Source organism: Chlorocebus sabaeus, chromosome 22, assembly GCF_047675955.1.
Source record: "Chlorocebus sabaeus isolate Y175 chromosome 22, mChlSab1.0.hap1, whole genome shotgun sequence".
Taxonomy (NCBI): Eukaryota; Metazoa; Chordata; class Mammalia; order Primates; family Cercopithecidae; genus Chlorocebus; species Chlorocebus sabaeus.
This window is the reverse complement of record NC_132925.1, coordinates 94,316,547-94,329,718: the sequence shown is the minus strand read 5'-3', so window position 1 is coordinate 94,329,718 and position 13,172 is coordinate 94,316,547. Positions and strand designations below refer to the sequence as shown.

General features: G+C 43.5%; 1 protein-coding gene across 3 annotated transcripts in view; it reads left to right on the top strand.

Annotated features, from left to right (window-relative positions):
- Positions 1-13,172, top strand: part of LARS2 (leucyl-tRNA synthetase 2, mitochondrial) — a 160,739-nt gene that overhangs the window by 96,105 nt on the left and 51,462 nt on the right. For all 3 annotated transcript variants that reach the window (XM_007983923.3, XM_007983925.3, XM_007983924.3), the window contains 4 exons: positions 281-385; positions 3,278-3,393; positions 6,109-6,392; positions 10,628-10,726. In XM_007983923.3, the coding sequence (XP_007982114.3) occupies positions 281-385; positions 3,278-3,393; positions 6,109-6,392; positions 10,628-10,726 (604 nt within the window). The remainder of the gene's footprint in view (positions 1-280; positions 386-3,277; positions 3,394-6,108; positions 6,393-10,627; positions 10,727-13,172) is intronic.

The following is a 13,172-nucleotide window of genomic DNA, read 5'->3' as shown; positions in this document are numbered from 1 at the left end:
TCAAAAGGAAAAGGCAGTGATGGAAATGTCATTACTCTACCGTCTGGAAAGCAAAAATGCTTTTTCACTTTTCATGAGCATGGAAGAACATTTTCTCATTGCGTATTTAATCTTTCGATTATTCACTGGTATGAATTATCTACAAAGGACAACTTTTTAACAATTAGCACGAAGCACAGAAGTTCCTAGTGCTTATTTTTCTCACTTGTTTCCTCCGAGATTCAGATGATGTTGGTGTCTCAGTTGAGTGGCATCCACAGTTATTTGCTCTCATTTTCAGATTGCCTCACGCCCGTGATGGCTGTGAACATGCTCACCCAGCAGGAGGTCCCTGTCGTTATTCTGGCCAAAGCTGACTTGGAAGGCTCTCTGGATTCCAAAATAGGTAAGCAGCTATTAAAATGTAACCACAACAGTATATTTTGCAGATTTAGGATCAAAATACTCCCCTGTTGCTGTCATCTGGAAGAGCTGACTATTGATTCCATGGTCTGATTTGTTTCCTCATAAAAATGAATAGCCCTTCATTTAATCATCCCTTGTTTCAGAACTACATTTTGAAAATAAACTAGGTATATTGCACTTTACTAGTTGCTACTGAGAATAACTAGAAATATCTGACCTACAAATCTTGCCAGTAGAGTTTGTTGTTAAGACTTGTACATATGATACGAGGAACAATGCAGCTCAGATGAAAATTCAGTTTCAAGACTCATAGAACCATCCCAGGTATACTACCAACTTTAAAAAAAAAAGAAAGAAGAAAACTCATAGAACCAACAGCAACTGCTGGGACGGGGGTTCAAATGAAGCACAAATGATCGATGTGGGCTGGGTTTTGGTGAAGGCTTTGTGGAGGAGGCGAACTCGAGCTATTCAAGAAAAGGATTGTGAAACAGCAGTAAAATTGAAGGCATATTTAGAACTGTAAATTGGATGTCCTTGGCAGCCTTACTCATTCGTGAGCGTTCTAAACTATCGTCATGTAACAGGAAGTCTGAGAATGAACAAAGAGAAGGGAACCTAAAGACAGCTTTGTCCAAAATCTGCCTCCTTTAGGACAGACCTGTGCATTTTTCATTACCAACATTCCTACTGTAGGTTCCAGCCAGTCCCCAGAGTCCCGAAACCTTGCAGAGAAAGTTATTTCCACACTATTTCCTAGCACACAGAAATAGCATTTCTTCTTAAATTCACATTTTTTCCCCTCATAACACTCAGATCAGTTTTTGATGAAGTTGTTTGAAGAAATGTCAAAGCAGAAAATTCGTGTTACTCTCTTCTAACCATTTAAACCTAGAAAGTGTGTTGTTTAAAGAAATAATTCCTTCTGTTACTTTTATGCATTTTACAATCAGTAAAATGTATTAATATAACCAGCTGGGATAAACATAAAGGCAGTTTTTATTGATGTGGCTTTTGGGGGAGTTTTTTGTTTGTTTGTTTGTTTGATATTTTGAATCAGATTACTGACACAATATTGAGAGTTTTGAAGGAAAAAAATCGGATTTTTTTAGGTGCATATGGAAAACTGTCTCTCCTGTTGTCTTGATGTCCCATAGTTTCATAATTAGCTTTTTCCAAATGTTTGCTTGTTGCCCTCCAAGAAGAACAAGAGCAGAAATAAACAGGAGATAAAGTGATGTTTTTGCCTCCCACCTGCACTGTTAGAAATAGTTCACATTCAACTGAGCGCAACATGACTACCGCCATGGCCTGAGGCATTCTTTATACGGCCAAATACATTTTGTGGTTACAGTGTCTCCTTTTAAACATTACTCCTAGTTCTTCCAAATTCCATTTTAGAATGTAGTAAATGACTATTTTCCCTTCTGGAATATGAACAGCTTTTGGTAATATTTATTGCTTGCCATTTGTCCTCATCCTTCAAGTCCACTCAACATTTATTCACTGCATTAGATGCATTTTGTCTATAATCTCAGCTAGAACACTACAAAACTTTTCATCATGTCACAGAGCTTTTCATCATATTTGGGAGCTTTAGAACATGTCTCCCAAACATTCAACCACTGTTTTAGGCCGTTGTTCCGATCTGATTTAAGCACCTTGTGCAATACCCTTAGCTTTATCTCTCTCAGTTTTCACACAATGTGTTGTATCCATGAGTATGTCACCTGCTTTGCCGGTTGACCCTATAGCAGAGGTTCTCAACCAGGGGAGATTTTGCCACCAGGAGACATTTGGCAATTTTGGAGACATTTTTGTTTGTCACAACTCAGGGAGTGCTGGTGGTACAGTTCAACATCCTGTAATGCACAAGACAGCCCCCGCAACAAAGTCCACAATGTCAGTAGTACCAAGGTTGAGAAATCCTGCCCTTATAGAACCAAAAGCTGGGAAGAAAAAAAAAAAAAAACCCGTTTTTATGAATACCTGAAGCCAAAACAGCAGGCCTTGGCCCCTCTGGGTGGACGATTTATTAATGCTCAACTTCTCAAGGACATATGTGGGTTGAAGAATAAATGTCTACTTAGAATGTACTATTGCCTTTGGGAACAAAACATAGTTACCAGCTTTTGACTTCCTGACTGAGTGGATTTTCCTAGGATTGCTGGGAAATGCTGGAGGAGTCAACCCTGCTTCTCGAGAGAAACCCACTGCCCTCTGCCACTGACGGAATTCAAGGAAGAGGCTTCCACAAATGCTTATGATTTTAAGTGGCAAAAAAAAAGCACTCAAAAATGTGTATATTAGGATTGTAACTATTTAAAAAAATAGGCTGGACACAGTGGCTCACACCTGTAATCCCAGCACTTTGGGAGGGCAAGGTGGGCGATCACTTGAGGTCAGGAGTTTGAGACCAGCCTGGTCAACGTGGCAAAACCCCTTTTCTACTAAAAATACAAAAATTAGCCAGGCATGGTAGCACACGCCTATAATTTCAGCTACTTGGGAGGCTGAGACATGAGAATCTCTTGAACCCGGGAGGCGGAAGTTGCAGTGAGCCGAGATCGTGCCACTGCACTCTAACCTAGGCAACAGAGCAAGACTCTGTCTCAAAACAAAAACAAAAACTAAGCAGAGGAAAAAGACTTAAAGGAGGTAATACCAATATGGTAAACTAGTTGTGTTTTGGCAGTGGGTTTCTCCAAGACCATGTTCCATTTTCCCAACTAATGTGATGTGGTTTTAAAACTTCTGTAACTAAAAGAGATAATCTCCTTTAGGAAGCTAAAGCCAGGTGTCAGTACAGTCAGTTGTTTTGTGATTTGGGCACTTGTGAAGGCAATGTTTTGTTTTCTTCTCCTCTGAATAGGAATTCCCAGTACTAGCTCAGAGGACACCATCTTAGCCCAAACCCTGGGCCTGGCCTACTCTGAAGTCATTGAAACTTTGCCGGATGGCACAGAGAGACTGAGCAGCTCTGCCGAGGTTGGTGCCTAAGAACTTACTTCCAGAATGATCACCTTGATGCGATTTTGATAGACATTTTCCTTCAGGTGCAAATTACAACCTGTTCCTTCACTCGTCCCCATACCTAACAGCCTTGTAGCCTCACATCTCTATGAAAACAAAATAATATTCTTCAAGATCTGGAAGTTTGTCAATTGTAAATCAAATTCAGTCCTCGAATAGAATGGTATCAAAGTAACTAATTTTATGTTGGGGATCTCTGCTTGAGAAAAATTATCTTTTCTAAGGAATCTCTGGTTCCTTGGGAGAGGTGACTGAAATTGTTTCTTCTTCCTAGAGGAGATATCTGTTCTCTCCAGATTACTGACATTATTTCTGCCTAAAGTGTAACTCACTTATAGAAATGAACAGGGAAGTTCAGAGTCATGTTTATTTGGTCAGGGTTATCTCTTGCTAGCATGAAACAGCAGTACTTAAAGATGGTATATCTGGCAGGATTTGAGCCCAGCCTCTGTGTTGAACTAACCTGGAAAGTAGGATGGAAGAGGTAGGGTGAGGGATGGGAGGAGGTAGTGGGAGCAGTGACTCTCAAGTTTGAGCACATGTCAGAATCCCCTGGTGGCCTTGTTAAACCACAGCCTGGCCCCCACCCCCACCCCAGGGATTCTGATTTAGTAGTCCCAGGTGAGACCCCAAAATTTGCACTTCTAACAAGTTTCCAGATACTGCTGCTAATGCTGCTGGTCCAGGGAACACATTTTGAGAATCAAGGGCTTAGAACCTTGCCACTCAATGTCTGGTCTCTGGACCAGCACCACTGGCATCACTTGTTAGAAATGTGGGATCTTAGATCCCACGCTAGTCTAATAAGATCCCTATATGATTTGTATGCACATTAAAAGTTTGAGAATACTGGCTTAGAGCACTCTTAAATTTAACTGCACACTGGAAATACCTGAAAGTTTTAAAATAATACTGATGCCTGGGTCTCACTCCAGATACTCTGATTTGATGGTTAGTGGTGGTAAGGAGGGCGTGGATCAGACATCAACAGTGTTCAAAGCTCCCTAGTTGATTCTGATGTGTGGCAGAGCCTGGGAACTACTGACTTAACATAGCGATGCCACCCCTGGCTATGGCTCTGAATCATCTGGGAGGACCTACAGGTCCCACCTTGGCTGATCTTGATTCAGTGAGACCTGAAGATCCAAGTTTTTCTGGTGTGCGACTATCTGGCTATATTTATATCTATAAAATAAGGGAATATGGTCAGGTTTTCTCCTTTGTAGGGAGTGCATGGTTTCTAACCCCATGTTTGTGGCTTTACTTCATAAATTGCATCCCCAGACATGAGTCATGCTCTAAGATATGGACCCTTAAGCCTTTTTTTAGACCTTGTTTGAGCAGGTTCCCTGGAGGGTGGAGCAGAGCGAAGTCACAGTGTCTGTAAGGAACCCCAATTAACCCTTTCAAGAAAGGGGACACTGGTGGCCAAAATTAGGCTTCTGAAGTTCCCAGTGAAACATCCACTCTTTAGTACAGTTCTCTGAGCATCAGTTATGCTTCCTGGCTTCTTTCACACAGTTTCAGATGGTCTGTAGAAGCCTCTCCTGACTCTAGGCTGAATATCTAGAGTAAAAGAATTATTTCAATAAGTAGAAGGAGAATGGCTAGGGAAAGGCCACTTTCGTCTGTGAGCTTCTGGAATGGAAAGACAGTGATGTTAGGAGAAGACTGACTTTCAGGAGAGCTTTTTATGATTTGCATCGTGACTGTGATAGTGGGAGTGCAGAAAGACACTTCAGACCGTTCATGAAAAGGGCTACTTTTGATCAACATAGCTGTATTTTCTTATTCTTTATGCCTCTTGACTATAAGCTCCTTGAGGACATGGGAAGATCATATTTATCTTTGTGCCCCCAGTGGCTAGCACAAGCCCAGCACATACAGATGCCCAGTGGGTCTTCATTGAACAAATTTGAGGGTGCCCACAATCCAGGTTGTTACCAAGCCACACTGGCTCAATTCATGTAATTAGTTTGGCTCTCTGAAAAGCACCAAGTGAAAAGATAATTTCTCCTTTGTACTATTAGTGGTCTGTCCTGCTGTCTATAAAATGAGAGCATTTAAATATAAAAAGAGTGGTCTGGTTCTTCAAGTCGGAGCCTCAGAATGTTCCTCTGCTTGCCTGAATTCCTTCTGCTTTAGGATAATATTGAATTTTTATTTTCTGAATATTTTCCCCCCAACAGGGGAGTAGTCATTAAAAATCCTTATCATGCAGTTCTTTACTGGCAGCTAAAAGCTGATATTTGATGATCTCTGTAGGTGTCACAGGGCTCTGGTGATAAGGAAAGCCACAGAACCAGGGCCAACTGAGACACATTAGACACAGTAGACGCAGTGCCTCGGGCTCACAATACTTTTAGAGGCCTCTGCAAAAGTTTTAATTTCTTTTAAAATCAGAAGGAAAAAAATGAACTTTTAGGGTCAAAAGTTACATTTCTCTTTATATTGATGCAGTTGTAAAATATAGTTCTTAATATTATCTGAAGGAGCAAGGAGCCTACAAAGGCAGAAGCACCTGGGGCTCATGAAAGTCATGAATACAGCTCTGCACAGAACTGGTCCCTTGGGAGAGCCACACATAAACATGGCAGGACTGGTGGCAGCATCGGGGTGGTGACTCCTGCTATGCAGAGAGGAGTGAGCTCTCTTTTCTCTCCCTGTCAGTTCACAGGTATGACCCGGCAGGATGCTTTTCTAGCCCTGACTCAGAAAGCCCGGGGGAAGAGAGTGGGTGGAGACGTGACAAGTGATAAACTGAAAGACTGGCTGATTTCGCGGCAGCGGTACTGGGGCACACCAATCCCCATTGTCCACTGCCCAGCCTGTGGCCCCACACCTGTGCCCCTGGAGGACTTGCCCGTGACCTTGCCCAACATCGCGTCTTTCACTGGCAAGGGAGGCTCCCCACTGGCCATGGCTTCAGAGTGGGTGAACTGCTCCTGCCCAAGGTAAGAAGCCACATCCCTGCAGCGGTGACTGTGCCTATGGCCCTATACCTGCTAGGGCTTCAGACACCCTCCTCCCTCCTGGTGCTAACTCTGCTCCCTTTTTCCCTGACTTCCACGGGGCTGGAAAGAACACTGTGGATCTTTGAGGCCCTTTAAGAGAAGGGTCTGGAATCTGTGACCCTGCCTCTGCAATGGGCATCCTCCATTCTCTGAGCTATTGGAAGCAGCAGTGTCAGTTCAGATCTATGCCAGAAACATCTGATCCAACTGATGGAAAAACTCTAAATTTTCCTTACAGCTTTGTAAAAAAAACACTTTCCTCCATTTTGATATTCCAAAGAGCCACGTGGAGAGGAGAGAAAAATGTTCTCTTCTTCACCTTGCAGTTTTCCAATATAGTGACTGTAACAACAGTGGAGATTTTATCACGAGTAGCAGAGTAGTAGCTAAGAGAGCAAGTGTGCTCAGGGGCTCCATTCTTTAATATACTGAAGCGCCATGGTTCCTTTCTCCTCATTTTGGAAGCGGGATTATGGTTTTCTGTCTATTCACTGGCATGTCTCAAGTGTGGTTTTTAATGATGCTGTCCATATCAGCTAATTAAACAAACAGCAAATACCAAGTTCCAGTATTTTCCTTCTTCTGCAGAGAAGCCATTTTTCTCTGCCTTATAGATCATGATGAGGATATTTTAAAATAATTTTGTATTCTGCCAGTATAGAGCTGAGTTATTAGGTTGACAATTAGGTAACCACATAATGTAATTGGAAGTCTTGAGCTGGGAGTCAGATCAGTGATGGATTCAAGTCCTGGCTCTGCTTCCTTACTGTCTAGCCTTGGGAAAGTCATTTACCTTCTCTGAGCTTGAAATCTCTCATCAGGAACAAAAATAACCCCATCAAAGGGCTTTTCAGAAGACTAGAATTAACACATGTCATCCTGCACAGTGATACCTTTTAGGCCTTCAATAAATGGAAACTTTACAGCCATCCAGCCAGGTACTTGCCAGCCATCCTCCCAGGTCCTCACTGAGGCAGTTTTGAAATTCAAGATGGAACTTGGAGGGAGGTACATAGGAAGGCCCAGACCATTTTAGGGTAGAAATGCTGGCTCCAGGAGGAAAATAGCATACCCTCTTTGTTGATAAGCACTGACAAAGGGCTTCCCTACCAGAGATGTTGGTGGCCTACATACAGCACAGCAGTTGTGGCCTTATTGATGAGGATAAGGTTTCCTGCCTTGGCTGCAGAATTACTGGAGGGCAGAACCTAGGCCTTGGTGTTGGGCAAGGCTCCCTGGATAATCTTCATGAGCATCCAAGGCTGAGAGCCACTGAGCCAGTGTGGCAGAGCGAGGCAGCCCAGTGGTACAGACTACAAGCACCAGAGCCCACCAGATGTGGATTTCTTACCCTTGAACTACAAGGCCTTGGAAAAGTTTCTTAACCTCTCTGAATCCTAGTTACTCATCTGAAAAATGGGGATATGAGACCAAAATAGTATTGGTCTCATAATCCTCAGGGCTACTGGGGATAAAATAAGATAATCCCCAGTAGCCCTGAGGATTATGAGATTAAATGAGATAATTTCAAGTACTTTTGAATTACTTGGCTCAGTTCCTACTACCCAGTATTATTATCATTACTATTGGAGCTAATCCTCATAACGTTACCACCATTATCTACCACTTCTATCCCTCCTACTTGCCACGTAGCTTCTTCCTACTTTTTAATATCAGCAATAAAACATGTTAGTTGCCTTCAAGTCCAACAAGACTATTAAAAAGGAAATCAGCATGGCACATGTTAGCCAGATGTTATTCCTTTTGTAAATTGAGCCCTGCATTTTCTCCCTCACTTGGACCTCACTTGCACAAGGTGAGGAAGAAAAAGTAATCTTTATTTTCTAATTGTTTCCCAAAATAGTGTCTGTGTTCTGGTTGATTGCTCTCCAAATAAAAAGACCTGGCTTTAATTTAGAGATGCACTGTTGAGATCAGCTTCTTAGAGCAGCCCTGGGTGGTAGGAAGCTGGATTCCCTGAGGACTCTCTCCAAAAAGCTTCTACTCTTAGACACCACCACTGTTCTCATTGGGAGGTCCCCTGATTAAAATGCAGAGGGTCCCAAAGCCCTGCCAGATCTAGGGCGCCCATGCTCTCTGCTCAGCCACTGCATTTAAGCAGCTGATGAGGGAGCTGGGGGAATATGTGGGGGACTGGCCGTTTCCTTGGGTAATATTTGTAAAGCTGGTATGAACCACTTCACAAATGGAAGATAGAAATGCAACCCTTCTTTTATTCTTAAATTAAAAATATGGGCTCAAGCCCATACATGCTAAATTTGCAGAAGATGTATCAGTTCCTCTTGGGACTCCTCATCCCTTCTCCCCAAATTCTGCAATAACCCCCAAAGACTTACACTGCCCAAAACGTGATATTTGGAGGGGTGATGAGCCTCATATCCATGCCTTAGAAGGGAGAGCCTGCTATGGCTTCCTGCTGCCACAGAAGGCCCTGTTGATAGCTGGTCCTACCCATTAGACAGAAGCTGCTGATTCTCTGCTGATCCAGGCCTTGAGGAGTCTCCAAGGCAGCTAATCCCTGTCCTGTGCTAGGCTTGACTAAGGGCACCTTCTTTTGAGTTCCTAGGTAGTGTGGCTTTTGGCACCTGGTTCTTTCAGTCCCACAGGCCCACAACTCTAGGAATGTTCTTAAGAATGAGTGTAGCAGCTGGGCACGGTGGCTCATGCCTGTAATCCCAGCACTTTGGGAGGCCAAGGCAGGAGGATCACTTAAGGTCAGGAGTTTGAGACCAGCCTGGCCAACATGGTGAAACCCCGTATCTACTAAAAATACAAACATTAGCCAGGCATGGTGGCATGCACCTGTAATCCCAGTTACTCAGGAGGCTGAGGCAGGAGAATTGCTTGAGCCCAGGAGGCAGAGGTTGCAGTGAGCTGATGAGAATGAGCCACTGCACTCCAGCCCAGGTGACAGAGCCAGACTCCCATCTCAAAAAAAAAAAAAAAAAAAAAAGAATGAGTGTAACACTTGGGACCTTGTGAAACCTTGGTCCTTCTGGACATGTCTGTCCCTAGGACAAGGATTCCTTTTTCTTTTCAACCCTTCACATATCAAGGATCTCACTTTATTCTCTGTTTTGAGCACCAGGGCTTTCTTCACTCTTCCATAAGGAACCTATCTTTAGGCAGTGGTCTGGCGGTAGATAATGTAATTAGCCTTGGAGGGGGGTCCTGATTTCTAGCATTTGCCAATTTTTGTGATGTACATACTCCCATCAGGGTCAGTTTCAAGCTACCAACTTGCCATCTTTTGTCACAGTGGTATAAAGAGATGCTGACAATTGATTCTCACAGGCTGGCATGAGCTGGCTCCAGCAACCATTGCCTTTGGGGCTTCCAAGGTGTTTTGTGTTCCTCGGGTCATCCTGGTAGATTTCTGCACCTGTCACCCCAGAACAGAAGTAGAAGAAAAATCCGAGTTGATTTTCCACACATCTCCCTATGTTTGGTTCTCATTTCTCTTCATGCATTGATTGGCTTCACAAGCATCATAAAGTAGACATTGGCGAAGGCAATCTTGACATGCCTGGAACAGAAGTTAATGCACAAAAGAGATACCTAATCCTGTCTTGTCCTTTTGGGTGGCGAGGCTTTCTACCAGGTTAAATTCAGAGAAGTGGAAAATAAGGCTTTTAATTGTTGAAAATTGAAACTTTTATTTATAAATTTATTTAAAACATCACATACTATACAATATAAAAAGAGCTTTCCCTGAATTGTCTTTTCATATGTGGCTTTATTCTTTTTTTTTTTTTTTTGAGATGAAATCTTGCTCTGTCGCCGGGCTGGAGTGCAGTGGCACAATCTTGGCTCACTGCAACTTCCGCCTCCCGAGTTCAAGAGATTATCCTACCTTAGCCTCCTGACTAGCTGGAACTACAGGCACATGCCACCACACCCAGCTAATTTTTCATATTTTTAGTAGAGATGGGATTTCACCATGTTGGCCAGTATGGTCTTGATCTCTTGACCTTGTGATCCGCCCCCCTCAGACTCCCAAAGTGCTGGGATTAAAAGCTTGAGCCACTGCGCCCAGCCTGTGGCTTTATTCTTATGACATTTTAAATTCATACTTATAGCTCTCTCAAAAGCTGGTGGAAAACTGCATTAAAATGTAAAAAGAAACCAAATGATGAATTTCATTTCTTTCTTAGGTGCAAGGGAGCAGCCAAGAGAGAGACAGACACAATGGATACCTTTGTTGATTCTGCTTGGTACTACTTCAGATACACTGACCCTCACAATTCGCACAGGTAAAACGTCCTTGCTGACGTCCTTGAGCATGTGTCAGTATAGCTCCTCCCAGAAGCAGAGACCAAGATAGAATTAGACATGCAAGAGATTTCTTGGGGGAAATGCCTGTGCGGATTAAAGGGGAGAAGAGGAGGAGTGGGCAGAGAGTGCTCTTAGACCACGATGGCCTATGACAGGTGTGAAAGGAGAAGGGAAAGGAAGGAGGATCAGATGGAGGAGCCTCAGTTCACAGCGCAACTCTGAGAAAACCTCGACCTGGCCAGTGGGAAGCCCCAAGCAAAGCTAGTCCATTAGAGTCTTCAGTCAGGCTAAAATGTCTGGGTTCCAGCCCCTCCCTCTACTCTCCTGAGAGCAGCCTGGGAGAGCAATGTGGGCTGGCAGGAACACACCAGAGTGGGTCCACAGATGCAGCAACTGGAAGCTGTCAGTCAACTGTGCACCTCGGAACAGGCTCTCTTAAAGGGAGAGTGCTACATTATTAAGTTAGATTATTCATAGCCAAGTAAATCCGAAGTACAACACAAATACAAAACAGAAAAAGGAAGGAAATGCTACTGTAATACTCTCCTTGCAGTGAACTGCATTTGTATGATTGTAAAGATGTGATGTTATTTATTTAACTGAAAAGAATGATGTAACTCTACAGAGAAAGTAGCAGGTGGGGAGGGTGAGAGAGCTAAGACGCCTCACCTCCTACCACAGAGTCAATAGATCATTTCCTAAATTGATAAATCAATAAAGAGTATAAACATGTTTTTTTTTTTTTCAATAATTGCCAGGAGAAACAACCAAAAGAATTAAAAGTGGCTAAGAGACAGGCCTGAGGCAAGGAAAGAATTGGGGCTGGAGACCACTGTTTTTCATTATAAATCTTTCAGTACCATTTGATTTTTCAGCTGTATTCATGTGTTTCTTTGAACCCTGCCCCCGCCCCTGCCCACCCAAAAAAAGAAAAAAGAAATTAAGGGAAAGAGAACAGTAGGTAGCCTTGTAAAGAGAGAGAATGAGAGCTGAAAGAAACTCTTCCAGAGCCCAGGAAAAAAACAGCATTGTGCTTAAAAGGGCCTTGCCTGATTGCTCTTGTCCATGGCAGAAACATTCTGGAACCCTGTTCCCTACATATAAAATATGCCCCCCATTCTTCGTAGTTCTAAAATAATATATTTCTAGTGAGACAGATACTCCTGCCCTCACCTTGCCAGAATTTCAACCTGCAGTGTTGTGATTCTGTAATTTGAGTTCATATCAGATATGAAGGGGATCCTTGTTGGCATGGTGGCTCACGCCTGTAATCCCAGCACTTTGGGAGGCTGAGGAGGTGGATCGCCTGAGGTCAGGAGTTGGAGACCAGTCTGACTAACATGGCAAAACCCTGTCTCTACCAAAAATACAAAAATTAGCTGGGCATGGTGGCGAGCCTGTAATCCCAGCTACTTAGAAGGCTGAGACAGAAGAATCACTTGAACTGGGGAGGCAGAGGTTGCAGTGAGCCAAGATCGCGCCACTGCACTCCAGCCTGGGCAACAGAGTGAGACTTCCTCTCAAAAAAAATAAAAAAGAAAAGAAAAAAGAAATGAGGGGGATACTGAGTGAAAGATACCCTGCAAAGGCAGGAAGGGTGCAAGGTGACGATTGTGGCTGGGAACCACCAGCATGGCCTTCTCTGGCCCATAGAGGGGCTCACCCTCAGGGCCTTTCCTCTATAAGGGGCCATTGGTGCATTTCATGTAGTAATAACTGGCTTAGAATGCAAGCGGGGTCAGGCTCTTTATTTTCTCTGAGTGCTTCAAAGGAAAGCCTTCACACAGATGAGAGAGACTCCAAGTAACTGGCGGGAGAGACATCCTGAGACCGTCACAGCCTGTGAACAGCAGTGAGCACTTCATTTCCCTCATGGCACACTGTGGTTAGCTTCAGCCTGGGCGCGAGTTCTTCCTGGGGTGGTTTCCTGAGTGGATCATAAATCCAAGCTGTAGCTACTTTCAACATTTCACTCCTTAATATATCCCAAACTTGTTTTCTGGCCAAATACCATCCTTCACTTCCCTTTCTTTTCTGTCGCCTGGATTGGCAGTTGAATTTCTTTAGGGAACTATTTTTCACAAAGCAAAAAAGTGATTTTTAAAAATTTTATCAGAATTCTGGTACAGTGACTGGAGAACACCAAACTGTATTAAAATGCAAATATGTGGTGGTGGCCAGACTTTTCTAGCCTCAGAGCTGAAGCCAGCCAAGTCCATCCTGGGGAAAAAGGTGGCTTGAGGTGTCAGGGAACCAATTCACAAATATTCGAAGCCCTCCAAAGGCAAAGGTTTGCTTGATTGGCTGACCTCAAGGGACAGCATTACCTTGGCAACACAGAGGTCTGTCGCCAGCCAGTGCTGCCCCTCCCTCTGAGGGTCCCAGCCAGAAAATGGAAATGGCATTTCCTTTCCTCTACAGTGT